At 35.7% G+C, this 23,655-nt stretch overlaps 1 protein-coding gene across 5 annotated transcripts in view; it reads right to left on the minus strand.

Annotated features, from left to right (window-relative positions):
* Positions 1-23,655, minus strand: part of LOC103578535 (arrestin domain-containing protein 2) — an 84,858-nt gene that overhangs the window by 27,098 nt on the left and 34,105 nt on the right. For all 5 annotated transcript variants that reach the window (XR_008403303.1, XM_053736838.1, XM_008559666.3 and 2 more), the window contains one exon: positions 1,454-1,671. Coding sequence is in view for 4 of the 5 variants with exons in the window: in XM_053736838.1 (XP_053592813.1) it covers positions 1,454-1,671 (218 nt within the window). In the remaining variant the exon portion in view is untranslated. The remainder of the gene's footprint in view (positions 1-1,453; positions 1,672-23,655) is intronic.

Below are 23,655 nucleotides of genomic sequence, written 5' to 3' on the forward strand. Positions count from 1 at the left end.
ATACGTTGATTTTTTAAGCCAAAGCAAAGATGGTGTCTACTCGGGAGAATATAAAATTAAAATGATTGATCTCTTCTGTGAGCGTCATTGTAAAATAAAAAATTGGTCTGTCAGTTGATCCTGCGGGCCAGCTCCAAAATTCCCCGCTGTTTTTGAGCTTCTTGAGCTAAAAAAACGTTTTTTACTATTTTTTCTCCAACGATATTTCTCGAACGAATTAACTGATTGAGACGGTTAAGGTGGCCATCGACGCATTTTTTCGAGTTCTACAGCTGATCAGATTTTTAAATTGATTCATGTAGTCGTTTTTGAGAAATTTTGAAAATACTGAAAAAAAATTTTTTTTCCAATTATTTCGACAACGGTGTCTCTTGAACAAATAAACCGACTTTGATGGTTGCGATGGCATTCAACGCGGCTTATGAAGCATCATAGTCCAGTTTATTTTGAAATCAATCCATCGAGCATATTATAAGTTATTGAAAAAAAAAAACATTCTTAAAAAATATTTATTTTTGGAATATCTCTGAACGAGCCGTACCGATCAACCTTAATTTTTTCAGCTATTAGATATTGACAAGCCGCGTCGAATGACACCTTTAAGATCGAAATTGGTTTATCCGCTTAAGAGTTATAGATATTTACATACGTACGTACGTACGTACATCATACATACACTCGGACATCATCTTGAAATTAGTCAGAGTGGCTTCCTAGAACCTCAAAGCGTCTAGATCTCTTAGAAATTCGATTTTTGAAAATCGGACCTAAACCAATAACTTTCCGAATTTTTGAAAATTTACAGTTTTCTTAGCGGGAAGTTGAAAATCATGAGCACCGAATGGGTATAATTCTAAGAAAGTGAATGACAATTGCAAAATAAGTAAGTGAATAAGAATTAGAACTGTAGATTCGATCTTCTGAAAATCAGCACATCACGACTGTTCGTCAAGAGACTAGAGTGACTAATACATTCCATTATTAGAAATTGGTTATCAAGTGCATGAATTCAATTTTTGTAACGAAGAAAATTCTCTAGGATGAAGTAGACCCCTCTAAACTGTTGATGAAAATTATGAAGATTGGACTAGTATTGTTACCATCTTTATTCGTCGTTCAATCTTTCATCACAACTTTGTAAACAACAAGAAATATTTATGTCCATAAAGTCTTTCGTAGGGGAAGTGCAGCTATAGTGATATTTGCATTATTTTTTGTTCAAACGATTGATTAATGTAACAAAGCCAACTGATGACTAGTTACTTTCAAATGCTTACCCCTTTTCACGGAGGACGTTCTTCCACCCTTTCGAGTATTCTCATATTTCGTTTCCTCCCTTATAAATCATTATAAACTAATATAACATGAGTAGGAATTTCCATTTATTTCCATATTATATTTTCTGTATATTAGTGCAAGCCCAAAGTTAAAATATACAATGATGTATACTTACTGCAAGTATTGGTGGTTCCAGATTTAGATCGATAGGATTCATTACGATAAAAACTTGTTGGTTTTTATGGGTTAAGCCTCCAGGTTCACGTAGAGCAGCTTTGCAGTAGTATTGAACCCATCCATGTTTTCCAAGAAAAGTTGACGGTAGACCAAGTGGCAAACCTAGCTTAAAGGGAAAACTATGTATGCCTGGAGATAGAAATGACGCACTTTCTCCTGTATCAAAAGAATAATTACAGTATCATTAAATCGAGCAAAAATACATCATAATAATTGTACTATGTATACATCATATTAAAATTTTACGTTAATCTGATTATACATATGTTCGAGTTATTGACGGTTTGTATGACTGTATTGTTTTTGAGCCGCTTATCGAAATTTGTTGACTCTAAGAATCAGCTCTATTGAAAATTTATAAGGGATCGCTTAAGAATTTTAACAGTTTCAAAGATAATTTAAATTCAAATATTTTTTTTCTAAATTAATTTGTATTCTTCGGAGCAGTAATAGTTTTTATCTGTAAAACTATGGCCATAATAAAATTTTAGCTCACAATGTGAATATTTTACCGTCACTCAAAAATTTCTAATGCTTTCGTGTATTGAGTTTTGGTTATCTACGAGAGACCTTCAAATATATTAATATTAAGGTTTCTCGATTTTTTACACTAGTGTATAGTGATGATTGCTATCAGTTTGTATCATAATGAATGAAAATGGAACCCGAAACATAAAAAAAATGTGGTTTGCAAACATTTCTTTATAGATTCAACTTTTAGATATTTTTGATCATCCAACTTTGACCCGATTTTACTGTTTAAGACTGTCCACTGTATTTTCTGTTATTCAAAAAGTTATTTATTAGTAGAATAGTAATAATTTAGTTCCAAAAAAATACAAAAATAAGATGAATGTAGTAGCGGCATATTTAAATTCAACTTAAAATTGTCTAATTTCATCTGAAAATCTATATTTCAAGTCAAAATTTCCAGCATGGTATTGATTTTGAAGAATTACCCAATTCTCTCATGAACAAAAGAAGTAAATTGCAAACGATAAAATTCTAATGTTAATAACTTTCACCATTCCCATAATTCATGGACAACCCCCTAAAAATGTTCTATTCAGCTAATTTTTAGACAGGATTCTCCATTCAATTATGCAAATTTTTCTTGCGTCAAGAAACCCTTTTTTTCCTCTATAGGTACTTTAGTAAGCGTATTAATACTACTTAAATTTATAAATTTTGATGGAGAAAAACAAAATAAAATATCTTAATAATTTCCATATTTATTATATGAAGCTCGTTTTGTCACCTTTTTTAATACTCTCAAATAAATATTAAAAAATTACGTAAAATTTGTGAAACCATTGACAAAATTACCAAAAAAGATCATATTTAAACGAAAATTTGACACTATCAAAACTTCATAGCTCGGAAACCAACTTTATTGCAAACTTGAAATAATCAGGGTTGCTTTAGGATATAACTTTGACTATAGTTATGATAATCACACGTCATGGGGGGGGGGGGAGGTCAATTTGTTCGATTTCTAACGCTCTTTCTGAAAAAAATTCAAAATCAGAAACAAAAAATTTCGTAATGCTTTTTTGACTATTTTTAGTCAAAAAATTAGTTTTTCGTTCAATTGGACACTTTTAATTTTTTTGAAAAAATAAATTCTTTAGTCCACAATATTTATTTTTATTGAATATTTAATCATTTAAAAATTTCTAATACATTTTACATTTTATTTACTGTTCCGATAATAGGCAACCGAATTCCCGTATTGGAACAAGAGTATATCAGCGTTCCGGTATTAGGTCTTTTGGGTGTCATAGAAAAAATTTTTTTAACTTCCCGCTAAGAAAATCGACGATTTTCAAAAATTTCGGGAAGTTATTGTTTTCACCCCGATTTTCGAAAATCGAGTTTTCATCAGATGTCGACGTTTTGAGGTCCTAGGAAGCTATTCTGACTATTTGCAGAATGATGTCCGAGTGTGTGTATGTGTGTGTGTGTGTGTGTGTGTGTGTGTATGAAAACTCTTTGTAACTTTCGAACTAATGAATCGATTTGGATGGTTGAGGTGGCAATCGAAAGAGCTTGTTGGCCATCAACTTTCCTAAAAATTTCAGATTATTTGATCGAATAGACTCGAAAATATTAGCGAATTACGAAAAAAAAAAATTTTTTTTTTAGTTTTTTATTGATTTCTCAAAAACGACTTATACGATCTACTTCAAAATCTAATCAGCTCTAGTACTCAATAAAAAGCGTCAATTGCCACCTCAAACATCAAAATCGGATAATTCGTTCGAGAGTTATCGCGGGAGAAAGAATTGGTGAAAAACGGTTTTTTCTAAATATTTTTGAAACGACTGACGCGATCGATTTCAAATTTTTATTAGCTCAAGAATTCAATAAAACGCGTTGATTGCCACCTCAAACGTCAAAATCGATTAATTATTTCGAAAGATATCGGCGTGGAAAAGTTAAAAAAATAACATTTTATGTTATTTTTTCCGGATAAATCATAATATAACCTACCAAAATGTGTCTGAAATTATACCAACTAATCCTTCTTATGGTTTCTTTCGATCATATAGTGTCATCGAACTTGGTTATTAGTTTAAATCATATTGACAACAATAAAATCGATAAAACGTAGTTTTTAATATTTTTCTCGGATATTTCATATTTTGTTGTTTCTTACATGAGTCAAAACTTATTTAAATCTTAATTTTGATCCCTGACATTGATTTCTGCCTCAATACACTTATTTTACTGAACATAATCAGGAACAAAATTTTAAAAACCGCTTCATTGATGATTTTCGATTCTTAAATTTTCAAACTCCAGCATAAAAGTAAATTGTCAGAGCTTGAAAAGATCGTAAAAAAATAATTGCATGTGATAGCATTTTCGAGCTCGAAGAGCTCGAAAATATATATTTACACTAATGTTTTCGAGCTCTTTGAGGTCGAAAACAGCGGGAAGTTTTGGGGCTAGCCTGCAGGGTCAACCGATGCCCAGATTTTTTTTTTTTTTATATTAAATTTAAGAAAAATGAACTAATTTGATTATTTTTAAATAAGTAAATGTTTATTCTATATGATGTAATAAATTATTTTCGTTTCCAACTTATTTGAATATTTTTAAAACAATAAAAATCAGTCGTATACGCTTCGTCGTTCCGGTATTAGGACATTTACCTTATTTTCAGTGGGAAATATATTATTTTACACAAAAATGTATAAGCTAAGACCTTTTATTGTAATTTATTGTATCTTTTTAAATTCAAATGCAAATATATCAACCGTTGCATCGTATTATTAAGATTTATTACTCTCAAATCTACTGCGATATTATCGGTAGTACTTATCTGATATTACTTTGAGATAATATTTTATGACTATTTGGAGAAATTACGTGATTTTAGAAAGAAAAAATCTGGGCGTCGGTTGACCCTGCGGGCCAGCCCCAAAACTTCCCGTTGTTTTCAACCTCAAAGAGCTCGAAAACATTAGTGTAGATATACTTTCGAGCTCGAAAAATGCTATCACAAGCAATTGTTTTTTTACGATCTTTTTAAGCTCTAACAAGTTACCTGTTAAGCTGAAGTTTGAAAATTTAAGAATCGAAAATCATCAATGAAGCGGTTTTTAAAATTTTGTTCCTGATTATGTTCAGTAAAATAAGTGTATTGAGGCAGAAATCAATGTCGGGGATCAAAATCAAGATTTAAATAAGTTTTGACTCATGTAAGATACAATAAAATATGAAATATCCGATAAAAATATTAAAAACTACGTTTTATCGATTTTTTTGTTGATAATATGATTTAAACTAAAAACCAAGTTCGATGACATTATATGATCAAAAGAAACCATAAAAAAGATGAGTTGGTATGATATCAGGCACATTTTAGTACGTTATATTATGATTTATCCGGAAAAAATAACATAAAATGTTATTTTTTTAACTTTTCCACGCCGATATCTTTCGAAATAATTAATTGATTTTGACGTTTGAGGTGGCAATCAACGCGTTTTATTGAATTCTTGAGCTGATAAAAATTTGAAATCGATCGCGTCAGTCGTTTCGAAAAAATTGAGAAAGAACCGTTTCTCACCATTTCTTTCTTCAACGATATCTCGCGAACGAATGAATGGATTTTGATGGTTGAGGCGGTAATCGACGTATTTTATTGAGGTCTAGAACTGATCCGATTTTGGAATTGTTTGGTTAAGTTATTTCAAAGATATTTGCAAATAACTGTTTTTTACCATTTCTTTCTCCCGCGATATCTCTCGAAGGAACCAACCGATTGAGATGGCTAAGGTAGCAATCGACGCGTTTTATCAAATTCTAGAGCTGATTAGATTTTGAAGTCGATCGTTTGAGTCGTTTCTGAGAAATCACTAAAAAACTAAAAAAAAAATTTTTTTTTTTCGTAATTCGCAAATATTTTCGAGTCTATTCGATCAAATGATCTGAAATTCTCAGAAAAATTGATGGCCAACAAGCTCTTTCAATTGCCACCTCAACCATCCAAATCGATTCATTAGTTCAAAAGTTACAAAGAGTTTACATACACACACACACACACACACACACACACACACGCACACACACACAAACACACACACACACACACGGACATCATTCTGAAAATAGTCAGAATAGCTTCCTAGGACCTCAAAATGTCGACATCTGATGAAAACTCGATTTCCGAAAATCGGGGTAAAAACAATAACTTCCCGAAATTTTTGAAAATCGTCGATTTTCTTAGCGGGAAGTTAAAAAAATTAAAATTACAGAATAAAAATTGTTTTTTAATGTTTTTTTACTAAAAGTTATTTGATGCCCATCTTGGGTTATGGCTCAAAAATTTTGTTTTTCAACATAGAAATTTGGGAATTTTTTTTTTCAACAAAATTAAAAGTGTCCCATTAAACGAAAAACTAATTTTTTGACTAAAAATGGCCAAAAAAGCATTACGAAATTTTTTGTTTTTAATTTTTTTCCAGGAAGAGCGTTGAAAATCGAACAAATTGACCCTCTATGATGTGAGATTATCATAATTATAGTCACAGTTATATCTTTTTTAAGCAAAAATGATAACTCCGGAAGAGGTGGAGGTAGAGCTAAAAATTTAGCTCAAGACTTCTTTCTACATTTATGAAAACATATTAAAAAATCAAATAAATCGAAAAGGGTCACCGTTGCATTGTTGTCGAATTGAGATGGAATGACCCATATATACTGTGACGTTATTTTTCGTATGGGGGTCACATCAAAGTGAACGTTACAAGCACCAACTGATTTCATTGTATTTACGAGCATAGTAACTCAAGACTTATTTCTTATTTTACAGGTATTAACGATTTTGATACAGATTTTTGATTTAAGTTATAGTTTAAGAATTAAATATGGAGTAACGTTTAGCTATAGTTATGGGTTTTGTTAAGAAAAATATGATCTCAGCTGAAGTTTGTTCCAAGAGAGCAACTACCAAGGATATCCATACTCAGAATCAGATTTAGTGTGTACGTTTGGCGAGGACTTGGTCTCCAGTTACCGATAAAGTAGTAATTGAGTTTGATTATAAGTTTAGAATATAGAGGCCAGTTATTGATACCGATAGATTGAGTTTTGGGCTTTGGGATTTTGAGCTCAGAAGTCGAAGGAAGACCTTCGATGAGTACGGACATGAGCATTCGGCTCTAGTCGCTCAAAGTGAGCAGACGTGTAATGGCGCTACATATCATGGCATTGTGGAGAGCTACAGGTTGAGATTATTGTTATAGAAGTATTATTTAAAACAGTGTAGAATGTTACTCAATATTTTTTTTCATCAATAATAAGGTATAAAATAATTATTACAATTATGAATAATTAACCGAGTTTCGAGTCAAAGTCTTGAGATATTTTGCCACTGTTTTAATGAAAGCAAAGATTTAAGATCTGAGAGAATTATAAGAATATTGTTACAGTTAGAGTCATGTTCACGATTTATTGTTAATATTATTTTTATAAAATAATTATAAGAAAAATGTGTAGTTATTACACTAAATATCGTCTAATTAACATCAATGTGAGACCCAATAACTTCGAAAGGGTGAGAAAGAAGTTGAGTGTTTAGTATTGAGCCTGACTGCTCTCTATGATTCTATATTTCAGACTGACATCTCTAGACCGAGAAAAACTAGAGTAAGTCTCTTATCAATACGAGGCGCTTGAGCATCAGGCCCGCGCATCGTTCGATATAGAGGGGTGGATCGTGATAAGCAATATTCTCAAATGATCCATTCTCCGTTCTCACGCTTTCTCCGTTTTTGTTATTAACAAATGAGTCACTTATCTATGAACAAAAGTTATCTTAGAACAAAATAGATGTTTGTGCAGCTGCACGTCTCGAGGATTTACTCGAGGCATCAGCGTTTATTTATACATAACAAATATTAAGAGAAAAATAACTTTATCAATATGTTTCAAATATTCTAAATAATATCATATTATTTTATGTTCTATCATTTTATATTATTATGTTATGCTATATTATTATATTATATTATATCCTATAATATAGAGTAACTTATTAATTATGCAACTTGCTAAATTATCAATATACATCTTAATTAATTAGTTAGGTCTCAGATCGGTCTCTTAATAATTAGTATTTAAAAATAGTCAGAGACATCTGATGAGCAGGCTGAGACGTAACACCTCCCCACCCGGTAGACAATTGCCCCGCTTGTTTTGGGCCTTAGCTCTTGATGTAAATGTAGTTTATTTTCTTTATTGTTTTATTTGTAACTCTATTTTACCCATCTTCGAGTTTAAGAAATCTAAGTACCGACCTGTGACCTACGACTCGACGCCTGCCTTTTTAGTGGCGACATTAAAAATCCATTTTCTTTCTAATCCGTCTGTTTGTAAACCATGGTAAACATTTTTATGGATTTTTAATTTTTTTTTTTTTTTTTTTTTTTTTTTAATCCTATTTGCTTGAGGATTGGGATAAATTGTGCGTCACGTATGCCGTATCTGTGGCCAGAAAATTATCTAAAAATTTATATTTATTTTATAAAAAATGAAAAAAAATTTTAATATATTCTTAAAATTATTTCCCGTTTTTTTTTTTATTTAATTTAATTTTTTTTTTTCAAATTATTTAAAAGTAGACTATATGCGTATATAAAAAAAAAGATTTTACGAATAGGATGAATTCATAAAATTTTCTTGTAAAATTATTAATTTTTTTTTTTTTTAAAAAAGCTTCAAGATATAAGGTTTCTAAGAAGTTTATGCTGAGGAGAAAAGAAATTTTAAAAACTTAAACTATTATTTGAATGTGATTTCTTTCCGGTCTTCTTCATGTAATTATTACTATGATTTTAATTTTCTTTTCACTCTTTTAAATATATTACTTTATCGTAGTGTATAAAAATTTCTTCATTTCTTTCTTTTTCTTTCTATTATTTAGTTAGTTTTTTTTCTCTTTTTTTTCCTTTTTTTTTTTTTTTGCTTAAAATTCTATATACATTTGCATTAAAATTATCTATTAAATAATATATAAAGAAAAATTTAATCTACGAATTCTTCATTTTATATTAAAATTCTATTTGAGTCTATATACTGTTAAAAACAAATTATTATTTTTTATTTCTGTCTTCTTTTTTATTTTTTTATTTTTAATTTTTTATATTCGATTTCTTTGTCATTTTTATCAGGAAATATTTCTGTAACTTTATACGGACCTAAATAATTATCATCAAATTTATCATCTCTCTGATTCTTTACTAAGAATATATTTTGACCTATTTTGAAATTTACTGGATTAATTTTTTTATCATACCGTACTTTGGATCTTTGCTTTGAATTTCCTAAATTTTGTCTTGCTTCTTTCCGTGATTCTAATAATCTAGTTGCAAGTTCCTTAACAAACTCTGCGTATGTAGGAATCTCGTCTAGATAGGAAAATTCAGATGGTAATCGTGCTTCTTTACCAAAAACTAATTTATACGGCGTGAATTTCGTACCTTCATGTACACTTGTGTTGTAAGCAAAAGTGGCATGAGGCAACCTTTTATCCCAATCATCGTGACTTGTAAAATGTTTAATATAATCAGTTAAAACTTGATGGCTTCTCTCGAGAGAACCATTTGATTGAGGATGAAAAGCTGTTGTCTTAATTTGTTTCATTTTGAAAATTTTGGCTACGCAACCCATTACTTTACCTATAAAACCTTGACCTTGGTCTGTTAAAATTACTTTCGGACAACCGTGTTTTAATATGAAATTCTCGACTAATGCTATCGCGATATCTTTGGCCGTCATGGACACTAAAGGTATTGCAAAACAGTATTTTGAAAGATCATCTTGCGTCGTTAAAATATATGAATATCCGTTAGCTGAAGTTTTATTTGATACTACTATATCTAATGCTAATTTATCCCATACTTCTGCGGATGTGTCTGTAATGACCATCGGCTGTTTTGTTTTTATTCTAACTAATTTCTTTTTCTGGCAACTAATACATTTCCTAACGAAATCTTCAACATGCTTTTTGATATTGTCCCAAAAATATTTTTGTCTAATTCTATTATAAGTTTTAGTTACTCCTTTATGTCCTGCTATTGAAGTTTCGTGGTTTTCGGCTATTATTTTTTCTCTTTCCTCTACTGGAGGTATTATTATTTCATCTTTGCAAATAATTATTTTTAAATCGCTACCTTTGAAAATTTTAGCAATAATATTTTTAATTTTCGTCCAAACTATTTTTGATAAATTGCTTCTACCTTGAGAAATACTAACTGATTTTATTTTTGATTTTTCCATATATAACTTTAAATTTTTGAAAGCTTTACAATAATCTTTTTCAGTTGGTGTATCTCGACTATCACTTTGAGTTACCAACGCGAGTACTTTCTTTTTAGATGTTCCCATTTTGATTACTTGACCTGTTTTATAATTAGTTAAAGGGCTTAATTTTAAATATCCTGACACTAAAAACTGTTCCCCGATTTCACTTGGTACGGTACCATCGGCGTTAATGAAACATAAATAATAATTTTTCTGCATTTCTAAGTTATCTCTTGTTTCGTGTATGTTCTCGTTACTATAGTCGTTTGAAGTATTTGAAATTATAGATATATTACCGTCAGAGTCTATTTCCTCGTTAGATAAATTGTCGTTTGCTATTATGATCGCATTGTCGTTTGATTTGTTTTGATTTCTGTCCGAATTTAATTGTGTCGAATTTTGTCGTATGTCTATTTCATTATCAGATGAGTTTATCTGTTCGATTTGGTCAAAATTTTGGTCATTAAATGAATTTATTTGTTCTATCTGTTCGAAATTTTCGTTGTCAGCTGAATTTATCTGTTGATCGAAGTTCAGGTCGTTGAATGAATTTATTCGTTCAGGCGATTTTGAATTTCGATCAACAGGTGAATTTAGTGTACGGTTTTGTGATTCTCTACGTGATGTAGTTTTTTGTGAATTTTCTGGGCTTGTATTTTCGTTTATTATTGACAATCTATCATTAGTTCGTTTATTATTTAAATTTTGTTGACGTTTAATTGCTTTTAGAGTAACCATTATGTCTGGTAATTTGGGTTGTGAATTTTTTTCGTTTTATTTTTAAAATTTTTCGCAAGATGTTGTATTTCATTCGGAATCTGTTTTTGTGTATGTGTATGTTCGTCGTAGTATGTACAGCATGAACATGTTTTGAGTTTACGTTTTCTAGTCGATCTATGTAGTTCTGGTGTAATTTATTAGTATGTGTTTGTTCTGCATCAGTACCGCGAGGTCTGTTCTTGTCTGCGTCTGTTAAATTTGGGTTTATTTTTGTAGTGTTTGTTTTTGTCTTTTCTGTATTTTTTTTGGCTATTTTTTCCTGTGTTATTGTGTTAGTTTTTATGGTTGTTGTTTTGTCGGGTGATTTTACTGTCATGGGTTCAATTACGAAAGAATTTTCCCCTATGTCGTTAGTTGAAATGTTTATGTTGTTTTCTGGTTCGTTATGAATTACCGCAGAGACGTCCATAAGTTTTGGATAATCGCCTCCTTCGTCAGAAGACCAAAGAATTGCACCTCCCATGTCTTTTTTATTTACGGATTTCGGTTTGATAGGAGTTCTTGGAGTGATAGGGATTGTTTCGATAGGTGATTCAGTACTAATGTCATTTGAATTTTCTGAATACATTTTTGAATAAGTCATTTCTGTCTCGTCAGTGTTCGATTCATTGTCAGAAGTTTCTGGAATAATTATTTTTTCAATTTTCTTACTTTGTTTATTTATTTGTCTACGTGTACGTATCGTAGGAGAGGGTGTAAACTCTGCCATTTAAGTTATCCTTTTGATTTGAGAAGGATTAAATTTATTTTTATTAATTTTTACATTTTTCTTATCTGTCTGTATTTTTGGATTTGGATGTGTAGATGTAGCTTGTGTTTGTACGTTGGGTGGTAATGATAATGGAGTGTTCGTGGTTTTACCACTTTCAACTTGCGGATATGGGGATTAAGGTGATGGTGTTAAATTACGTGAATTTTTATGTTTTGGAGAGTTTATAGAATTATTAGAAATATAAGACAAACCGAAATCTGTCATATCAGATTCGTCACTTAAATACGAAGGGTTGTCTTTAATGAGTTTTTTTCTTAGAGTTACAGCATCATACATGTCTCCTGATGACGACAATCCGTCAGAATAATCAGGAAGAGTTATTGATTTATCTGGTTCTGGATTTGATACGACTTTGCATTTAGAATTTTTATTTAATTTTGCATTCTCGTTAGAATTACGTATGCGATTTGAATTTTTGTTAGAATTTAATTTGTTTTTATTATTTTCATTTTGATTTTTAGAATTGAAGTTTTTATTTATTGAATTGGAAATTTAGATCTTGAGGATTATTTGTTTCCAAGTTTGTGAATATTTTATCATTTTTATTTTTACTTAAATCATCTTCGCTTAGTGATTCAGTGCTCGAAAATTTTTTATATGGATTATATCGTCTGACGTCAGATCTTTCCATTTTTTAATTTTTATTTTTACCGATATATCCGTTTTTATTATTTTTAACTAATCGCCGGTCGCTAGGGTAGCTAATCCTATTGCCGTCGCTAGTAGATTTAACGACTGGGTCCATAGTATTGTTACTGACTGGCCCAACCGCTTGAGTTTTTGGCTCAAGAATTTGACGTTTTTCGAACGAATCTTCTAGACCGACCGCTTGAGTATTTTGCTCAAGATTTTGAATTTTCGAATTTATTTTTCTAACTCCGTCGACTGAGTTAGCCGCAATTTTATTTTTATCGCGAATTATTTTCTTACTTGGAGTAATTTCCTCTGAACTTGAATTATTATTTTTGTTAAAATTTGTAGGTAATTTATTTTTATCGTTATTCGAGCTAATTGACTCTGAATTAGTTTTGCATTTAGGTTTCTTTTTAAAGACTTTACCATCGTCTGAAGGATCTGAAGTCCTCAACCTAGCGATTCCGGGTTTTCCAGGTCGCCATTTAATTTTAATTGGATAAACTTCGCGGTTTTCCATTATTGGGTTACGCGATAAAGCGTCCGCGTTTGTGTTTATTTTTCCCGCCTTATATAACACGGTATATTCGAACTCTTTAAGCCGTTCTCTCCATCTCATTACACGCGATGTTGGGTCATTCATATTATTTACCCACACCAGCGGTCTGTGATCGGTGACAAGAGTAAACTCTCTGCCATAGAGATACGGTCTAAATGTTTTCATACCAAATAAGGCTGCGACCATTTCTTTTTCAGTGGTCGAATAATTTTTTTCGTGTTTGTTGAGCACACGAGACGCTGCTGCAACAATTGTGTCTTCGCCAATTTTGCCTTGTGAGAGGATTGCCCCAACTGCATAACCCGATGCATCGTTCGTTAAAATAAATGGTTTCGAAAAATCTGGATACTGCAATATCGGAGCTGTACATAGTTTATCGCGCAAGGTTTCAAAAGCTATCTGATTTTCAGGCGCCCATGAAAATCTTGCGTTTTTGCTTGTAAGATCGGATAGGCACTTAGAGATTTTTGCGAAATCCTTGATAAATCGCCGATAGTAACCAGCAAGTCCAAGAAATTCTCTCACTTGTGTTGTGTTTTCAGGTGTTTTGAAACATTTGATCGCTTTAATTTTATCGGGATCAGGCTTGACACCGTCGGCAGATATAAGATGGCTTAAATAAATTACTTCTTTTTTTAGGAATTCACATTTATCCGCTTGTAGAGTTAAATTCGCACTTCGCAAACGTTCGGCTAATTTTTCGAATTTAGTGTTATGTTCTTCTAGAGAACGTGCGTAAATGACTATATCGTCTAAGTAAACAAAGAGATCTGCTCCTTGTAACCCGCGTAAAACTAAATCCATTAACCTTTGGAACGTTGCTGGAGCATTTTTAAGTCCAAATGGCATTCTATTAAATTGATAATGACCATGAGGAGTTGTAAATGCTGTTTTGTGCTTATCTTTAGGATCTACTTTTAATTTATGAAAACCCGATTTTAAATCAAATACTGAAAAATAAATCGCACCACCTAATTGATCAAGAATATCATTTATCAACGGTAGTGGATATGCATCTTTAACAGTCTTATCATTTAATTTACGATAATCTATAACTAAACGCCATTTTTTATTGCCTTTTGAATCAGCCTTTTTAGGTACGATCCATAAAGGGGAATTATATGGTGAGGTCGAAGGTTCAATAATATCCATTAACATTAGTTCTGTTATCTGTTTTTCTATTTCGTCTTTCTGTGCTGGAGGGTGTCTGTATTGTCGAGTATTTACGGGAACGTCATCGGTAGTGGGTATAGTATGAGTCGCAGTGTCTGTAGCGCGCAATGGTTCTCCTGGAATTTTGAATAGGTCAGCGTATTTCTCTACTAGAGAAACTATTGCTTTACGCTCTTCCTCATTCAGATGTTTTAAACGCAAGAGTTTTAACACTTTGTTGACACGATTTTCCCCGGTCGTGGTACTTTTATCGTAATTGTCTGTGTCATCATCCGTCAAAGTAGTATCCTCGTCTTCGCTTGTCCCGAATGGGTACAGAGGAATTACGGGTACTTTTACTTTTACATCTTTGTCAAGAGTATTTATTGCGTACAAATAAGCGATTCCGTTATTATTACTCACTAAAGCTTCGCCCGCGTAAATACCGTTTTCAAATTCGATACGAGGTGTACAATAACCCTCTTTAAGTTTACTATCGACTCGAACAAACATTGCCGTTTTCGTTCGAGCTTTTAAAACGAAATATTCTCCTTCTGTTAATGATATTTGTAGATTATTTAAATGTTGAAATGTTACCGTATTGTCTACTAAATTTATTATTCCGCCGTGTTCTCGTAAAAATTCCATGCCAAGTATGCCCGTATAATCTAAAGGAACTTCGTCCAGTATTATATGAAAATAAGTGTCCTTATTAAAAATTTGTATTTTTATTCTACCCAAAGTGATAGCTTCGGAGACACCGTTTAATTTGTAACAATATGGTTCGTCGATTAATTTTTTATATTTTACTTCCCCGTATTTTATTAAATTTAAATTACATCCAGTGTCTACTAAAATTTTCCCATAGCTAGATATTATATCTTTGGATCTGAACATATTTGACGTAGGTTTATAATCAATTGACATGGCACCCACGGAATAAGTTTTTGTCGGTATGCTTAGTTTTTGTTTAAATTTTGGCACTGAACTGCTACGTTTCCCATCGGAGCGCCGACTCGAGGGAACGCTTGGTCGTTTCCCGTACCTGTACTCAGTTTTGCATTTAAACCGTCACGTTTTCCTTCAATATAAATTTTTTTACGACAATTGTTTACTGAATGACCGTTCATTTTACAGTAATCACATTGAAGAATATTTTTGTTTATAATTTGATTAGATTCAATATTCTTTCTTTGAATTAAAATTCTACATTCCTCAATATTATGATTGTTTCTTTTGCAAAAATTACAAAACTTATTTGGGTTGTTTCGATTTTGATTATTAAGCTGTTCCGATTTTTCACGACTGTTTCTGTTATAATTTTTATTAAATTGCTTATAAGGATTCAAATTTCGAATGTGGTGATTATTTTGGTTAATTGTGTTGTGTGGGTTTGGGTCTTGGATTGCGAAACAATTTTTATTTAAATTATTATCGAATGGCTTGAAAAGTTTATTTATATTTTTCATTTGCTGTAATTTTTGTTCCGCTTTAATTGCTGCAGTAGCGGCTGTAGCAAGATCCGCAAATTCGTCATTGTGTAAAAATAAAGCAAGTCTTGGTTCTAAACCCGAAATAAATGCTTGTACCGCGGTTTCTTTAGCCAAAACTATTTTTTCATCTTTACTATTACCGCCTGTATCCGCGATTTGTGAGCAAGTGTCCTGTAAATGTTTATTCACTCTATGGTAAAAGTCCATTACGCGATCACTCGATTTTTGCTCCAAGTCATTAAATTCTTTTAACCAAACTGAAACTTGTTTGCTTAATCTAAAATTTAAATTTAAAAATGCAATAAATTCGTCTATTGTTTTTACGTTTGACCCGCTTACTCTAATTAAAGGTTCACCTTTACATTTGGATTTTAATATTCTAACGAGCGCGTCCTCGTTTATTTCTCTTAGATATTCTTTCGCGTCTTTGCATGCCTGTATGAATGATTCTACTGGATAACTTATACCGTCAAAGTCTGGTATAGTTTTAAAAAATTCTTTGTAATCGAATTTGTTATTTGCACTTAAATTATTCGTTAAATTAAGATTGGGAGGTAATTGGTGTGAAGCACCCACGGGTGGATTTCTTTCGAAATGTGTTTTTAATTGTTGAGCAATAGCTGCTTGACAATTTTCTTCAAATTTATTTTTCATTTCAAGTTTTTCTGCTAGTAATTGTTCGATTTGAGCTTTTAACGCTAGTACTTCATTTTGGGTTTCCGTAAGGGAAACTTCCATTTGTTCAAGACTCATTATTGTTTATATAGATATTTCGGAAGACAGAAAAAACACTTTTAACAATATAATTGACTTACTACTTAGTTGTTTACAGGTTTGAATTTCAGATGAATCGGTAATTGGAGTTGATATGGAGATCTTCGTTGCCGTCGGAAGGTTGATGGAAACACGTTGGGCAGAATGTGCGATGACTGTAGATTTCTCAGCTGTAGTTGATATTGAACTGCGTCCGTCGGGCGTCGTGAATGATATTGGTAGTTTTATTTTATTTTAAATTTTAATTCTTCATTAACTTCACTCACTTGAATTTTATTATGAATTTTATTTTTAATTCACAAAATTTTATTTTTTTTTCTTGATGTATATGATTTTTATAAATTTCTATACTTTTTTTTTTGCTTATTATTTTATTTAAATGCAGAAAAAAAAATTTAATTTCAGATCTTGAATAATAAAAATTCAATTTTCAATTTAACTGTTCGACGAGAAAAAAAAATTTTTGTTATTTTATCTTAATTATTTTTGAATTTTTTTAAATTTCAATTATTTAAATTTTCATTATTATTTATTTCACTTACTTCAATTCTCACTTAACTTTTCACTTCTGTTTCACAATTTTACTTCTTTTTTTTTTTTCTTCATTTAGGAAAATGAAATTTCCGATGTCGACAAAAAAAAATTTGTAATATTTTTTTTGTGTTGCTCGATTTCACTTTGAGAACTTGTCACGATATTTTGATATCGCGGCAGTCTCACATCAGGTCGGTGAGCAACAGATGGCAGCACACGCTGCTCACACGTCTCTACACTTATTAATTTTATGATTATTTTGGTTTATGTTTGACATTGTATTTTATTATTGTATTGCTTGTGCTTAATTAATTCTTTAGGGGAAAACTGCACTGAAATCAGCAAAAATTACTGATTAGGCTGAGTTATAAGTATAATTTATGGGACTGGGAGGTAATTATTCATTTTATTTATATGCTTGTAATTATTGTGGTTGGTCGGCGCATGCGCGGCGACGCAACAGTTGTCAGCAACAAATTTATTATACTATAAATGAAATTTATAAGTATTTTGTATACATTATTAATTGGTTTGGCAATTTAAATTATTGTTAACTAGTACGGTACAAAGTAATTGGGCATTTGACGTCGGGAACTGGCAATGTTACACAATTGACATCGGGTACGTTGTCGTTGGTAGTATTTGGGAACAACATGCGACGGAGATAGTTCTCCTGTGGGTTAAAATGAGATACAAATATACAAGATGGCCGGCCGAGGTGCCGGCATGAAATTCACGTGCTGCCATGGTCAGACGTGGATAAACTATTGTTCGAGCAGGGTGTGTGCCTGTTGCTATTTGTTGTATTGCGCCACTTGAGTTGTGCTTGCTGAATATTTATATTAATTAATTTTGGGCTAGTAGTGCCAAGTTTGCGCCGATATTTGTGGAGGAGTATTTATCACATATTGTTTTAATTGACGTGATCTCATCAACGATTTGTAAGTACCTTTGAGTTAGTTCATTGGCGTGTAACGTCATAGTGAGATAAAATATGGGAACCATCAACAAGACTGTATGGATAAGAGTAAAACTGCATCCTAAGATTCAGTTGATGTGTTATCTTCAGAAAAATCTGTCGTACAGCGATAAATATTTCGAGACCAACCGAATAGACGGAGACATCACTGTTCTATATAATTATTTAATTTAATAATCAAATAGTATGTTACAGTCAGGAAATTGGTGTGATAAATGATTTCTTACTTTTGAAATCTTACTTTTTTCTTTTCTTTTCTCATCTATGCTTAACAATTTCACGAATCACCAGGGGACGACTCTCCAACGGGCCAACAGGACTGGGAACATCAGTTGGAACCCGTCCCATTGGCAGCTGAGTTGGCAGCTGTGGACAGACGCCCAGGAAACGATACCTTAAATGTAGAGGATGTTGAAGACCATGATGGTGATGATACGCTGCCACCATCAGAGCTCACATGGTTGATGGACCAACCTCCATCCAAACTCAAAATGTTACTGGCCAGTTTCGGGTTATCCACATTCGGTTCAACACAGATTTTGAGAAATCGATTGAATCGGTATCACCAGAGGGCGCTGGGAGCTCTAAACGTGCGATGGAGTCCCGCAGTTGACGAGATTCCATCTGATTCCAACACGATTCCAGCGTATGTAGATGTACCAGCTCTGAGGGAATATTTGCGTAGCCGATGGTTGAACCATCATGGGTCAGATGAGGTCATTCGGGATCGTGTGAAGCGATTGATGGACCGGGATGATGGCAAAGATGCCTTATGGGACCCATTGGTAGACGAATTGGTCAGGGAGTCAGCTGTAGGTCGCGAACGGGCCGAGGTGGCCATTCTGGAGAGAATTCGACCACAGGGAAGCCAAGTGGGACTATCTGTAACGTCTGGGAATCCAGTGGTGCCGGTAACGAGCGCACCAGCGGTCGTCGTGAGCTCAGAGTCGTCGCAGCCTGGACCACTGGATGCATTCGCGACTCACCGTGATATCGTGGAGGTATTACGGGTTTTTGAGAACAAAATCACGACGATGGTGGCCAATATGACCGTCGGACACACAATGGCGGTTGTGACACGGTCATTGGACCCATTCAGAGCGTCATCACCGATCAGGAGTTGTGCCGTGACTACTATACCCTCTCACTGGAGTACCATTCACACAGTATCTGGACCAATGGGAGGTCTTGGGGCTGTCACACGAACAGTAAATGCGTGTGGGACGCAAATGAGCACAGTACCACCGGCATGCACTACATCCACGTCAACTGTGCATGTTAATTGGCCACCAGCGATCAACCAGGGTCAGGGATCGACTAATCAACATCGCCAACGGGGATCACAGCATCGTGACGATGGTTCAGACTCCAGTGGGACGCCGTCATGGTCGTCTGACGATTCATATGCCAGTCAGAGGGCAGAACGTCGGTCAAGGTCGAGATCACGAGGCCGTGACCGTGTTTACGGGGCCATCGCACGTAATTGGAAGCTGTCATTCGCTGGGGATGGCTCAATGACTGGGGATGAATTCCTGCGGCGATTATCAGTGCTCATGCGTAGTGCGGGTATTCGTCACGAAGATCGTTTGGCAGTCTTGCCGGAAGTATTCACTGGCGTGGCTGCAACCTGGTGCTCAGCCAATTTCGAACGGTGGACTCGATGGGAACAATTCAAGGATGAATTTCGAACCTGGTTCACTGGAGGAAGACGCCAGCGGGAAATCAAAGCCGATATCAGAGCTCGGAACCAAGGCGACAAGGAATCAGCCAGGAACTATTTGATTTGTCTCCAAAGTTTGTATTCAAGACTGAGGCATCCACCAGAGGAGTCACGACAGGTTCGTCGTGCATGCCAAGGCCTGCGTCCAGAGTACTGGGACCAGTGTCCAGCTGGTAAATTTGATACCTACCAGTCGTTATTGTATGAGGCAACTCGTCTGGAGGAAAAATGGCGGGCTATGAAGACCAGACGAGCCCCACCACCACGGGAAGAAGCATTTGTTAAAGAATGCTCTTACGCGTACGGCCCAAAATAACCCCGCGAACATAAAGGGTTGCTTCATGCCATGGAAGCGCATGTATCTGGGAATGCCACGCCTCAACAGCCACCAATGGAACAGGTCAAATCCGGAAAGGCCAAGAAACGCGAAAAACGGAAATGGGGACAAGAATTGGCTCCAGTGGGTACTACAGCTAGAACCGATACCCAAGCTGGATCAAAGGCACCGGTAGTGAAACATAATCCCCCTCCAGCATCGCCAGTGGTACCAGTCAGTGACAGTACCACTACCTCGTCGACATCACGTAACAATGGACGGTTGAACCCGCGTGCGCCATCATTCCGGCGTCCACGCTTCTGTTTCAATTGTGGTTCATTACAGCATCTCAGCTACGATTGTCGTGAACCTCATCGTGATGTATGCCCTCGATGTGGCACCGTGGGCAAGACTGCAGTAACCTGCCAGTGTCCACCGAGGTCGGTGCAGCCAAAAAACGCCAATGCGAGCCGTCAATAGAGGGTGACGGTTCCCATAGCGTGGTAATCCCTCAACCGACAGTACAAACACAACGTATTCGGGTCAAGGTCGAGGTACACGCCAGCAGTCATCAGTCCAATGGATGTTCTGCGCAAGAATTAGACGCGACCATGGACGTGTTGACGGATACGTTACATGCAGTACAGCCATCGTGGGATCGGGCGAGTTCACGAATCACCAGGGGGTTTTGGAGGTTCAAGACAGGGCGTGCTCGGCCAATGGTTACAATAAGTGCTGCAGGAAGGTCTCGCATTGCTATTATTGACACTGGTGCCAAGACCACAGCGTTCGGGTCATTTGCCAAAGAACTTATGGACTCAGGGTGTCCATATATGATGGAAGAAACTCCTACTAGATTTGGTATGGCCAATCATACCACTGATGAGAGTGGAGGTGTGATTGGACCGGTATTTAAATTGGATAATGTCGAAGAGGTGACATTTCCAATCCACTATATACCACGTCTGGGGTCACTAAACCTAATTGGTATGAATTTCATTGACCACTTCCAGATGCAATTGGACCTGCAACGTAACTTATGGCGGATACGCGATGGCAAGTGGCATGAGTTGAGTCGAGAAACGTCTGTTGGTGCTCGGAAATCACTGTGTGCGCTGCAGGAGCTGACTGGTGAGGAAACAAAACGGTTGCAACAGTTTATCGAACAGCAGAAGAGTTTGATGGCACCAGGATTGGGTCTGACACACTTGGTTGAGCATGACATCAGGCTGAAAACACATAAACCGGTCAAACAAAGGGTTTATCGGCGATCGCCAGTGGTGTTGGAAGCCATGCAAGAAATTGTGGATCAAATGGTAACTGAGGACATAATTGAACCAGCGGCGTCGTCCAAGTGGCTGAGTCAGCCGGTGATGGTAAAACGGCCCAATGGGAAGTACAGAATGTGCGTGGATTTTAGAGATGTAAATGCAGTGACCGAGCGTGACACCTATCGTTCCCCTCCAATACATGAAGTATTGGACGGCTGTGGTGAAGCCCATTACATCTCGACAATCGATATGAATTCTGCGTATTATCAGATTCTGTTGACTGAACAATGTCGGCCATATACAGCGTTCTGGGTACCTGGTAGAGGTCTCTACCAGTACAAGAGGATGCCAATGGGGTTATGCAATGCGCCTGCCACCTTCCAGCGGGGAATTGATCGTATCATCACTCCAGATCTAAAACCATATGCTGCAGCGTATCTGGACGACATCATAGTCATTACACCGTCGTTTGGAAAACATCTAGAGGTATTATCAGAAGTCCTGAGGCGGATACGAGATGCAGGGTTTACTCTAAATTTTGAGAAGAGTAAATTCTGCCAATCTCAAGCTCGATTTTTGGGTTTCTTGCTGGATAAGGATGGATTGAGGCCAGACCCAGAGAAAATCAAGCCAATCGTGAATTATCCGACACCAAAGACTGTGCGACAAGTCAGACGGTTCAATGGGATGATCAACTGGTATCATCGTCACCTGAAAAATGTTGCCTGCGTAGCTGGACCCCTATTCAGGTTAACACGCAAGAATACCCAATGGAGGTGGACTGAAGTTGAGGAAGCTTCATTCCAGGCATTGAAACAGGCCCTGGTGGAGGCACCAGTTTTGAGTACGCCCGACTATTCTTTACCATTTGTGTTATACACTGACGCCAGTCAATCAGGATTGGGTGCAGTGCTGGTCCAACGGGAAAAGGACAAAGAACGACTGATTGCCTGTGCCAGCAAATCGTTAACTCCAGCGGAAGTCAACTACAGCACCACAGAAAAAGAGTGCCTTGCTGTGGTGTGGGCAGTGAGGAAATTTCGCCCATACCTGGAGGGCTACACATTCACGGTGGTGACAGATCATTCCAGTCTCCGGTGGTTGATGAATACACGGGACCCCACAGGAAAATTGGCCAGATGGGCCCTGGAATTGTCCGAATATGACATGCGCATTGAGTATCACCGTGGGTCGGAAAATGAGGCCCCAGACGCATTATCTCGGCGATTCGAAGGAGATGAAAGCTGGTTAGACGAGTTAGATGCCCTGGAAGGTGATGCAGAGGATGATTGGTACGCTGAAAAATGTCAAATGTTGGAAGCCGATCCAAACTCGATAGTGGGATATCGAGTGGAAAATGGACGAATGTATAAACAGGTGTCGGCGCCAATGGAGAGTTTGATTGCTGATGGTGAAGGAAGTTGGAAACTGGTAGTACCACCTACGGATAAATGGTGGGTATTACAACAGGCTCATGACCACCCTCAATCAGGCCATTTGGGAATCCGGAAGACCATGGAGCGGATCAAAGCTCGGTATTATTGGCCAGGCATGGCCAAAGACGTTCGTCAGTACGTAGCGGAGTGTGAAACCTGCATTGAGGCTAAACCGGTCCAACAAAAGCCTATGGGACTGATGGAAACTCGAACGCCAATGGAACCATGGGAAGTGGTGGCTGCAGATACCATGTCGTTCACTCGTTCAAAATCAGGATTTGCTTACCTGATAATTTTCGAAGACTTGTATACACGCTGGATCGAGTGTGTCCCAGTACGGGCAGCTAATGGGAAATCAGTGGCTAATGGTCTCAAACAAGCGATCCTGAATCGGTGGGGAACTCCAAAGGTGTTCTGGACCGACAACGGCCGGGAGTATCTCAATAAGGACGTGCAATCTGTTATTGAGGAGTGTGGGATCCAACATATGACCACGCCCCCGTATCATGCGCAGGCCAACCCAGTGGAACGAGTCAATCGCAACATCAAGACCATGATAATGAGCTATTTGGAAGACGACCATAGGGATTGGGATAAACATATATATGAGTTCCAATTCGCTTATAACACGGCCAATCATGAAAGCTTGGGAGTGAGCCCAGCTTTCCTTAACTTTGGACGAGATCCGTGTCCGATGAGATGTTATGGGCACAATAAGGATGCAGCTCAACTCAATGCCGATGTGGATCGATCATCTTGGATAGAGCGCATGGACCGTATGGTGGATTTGAGGGATGTGGTCAACCAAAACATCCGTCGAGCTTCTGAACGATATGCCGGATATTACAATAAAACCCGCCGAGTGGGGGTTTTTAAAGTTGAGGATCATGTGTATCGGCCAAACAAG

The sequence above is a fragment of the Microplitis demolitor genome, chromosome 2 (assembly GCF_026212275.2).
Source record: "Microplitis demolitor isolate Queensland-Clemson2020A chromosome 2, iyMicDemo2.1a, whole genome shotgun sequence".
NCBI lineage: Eukaryota > Metazoa > Arthropoda > Insecta > Hymenoptera > Braconidae > Microplitis > Microplitis demolitor.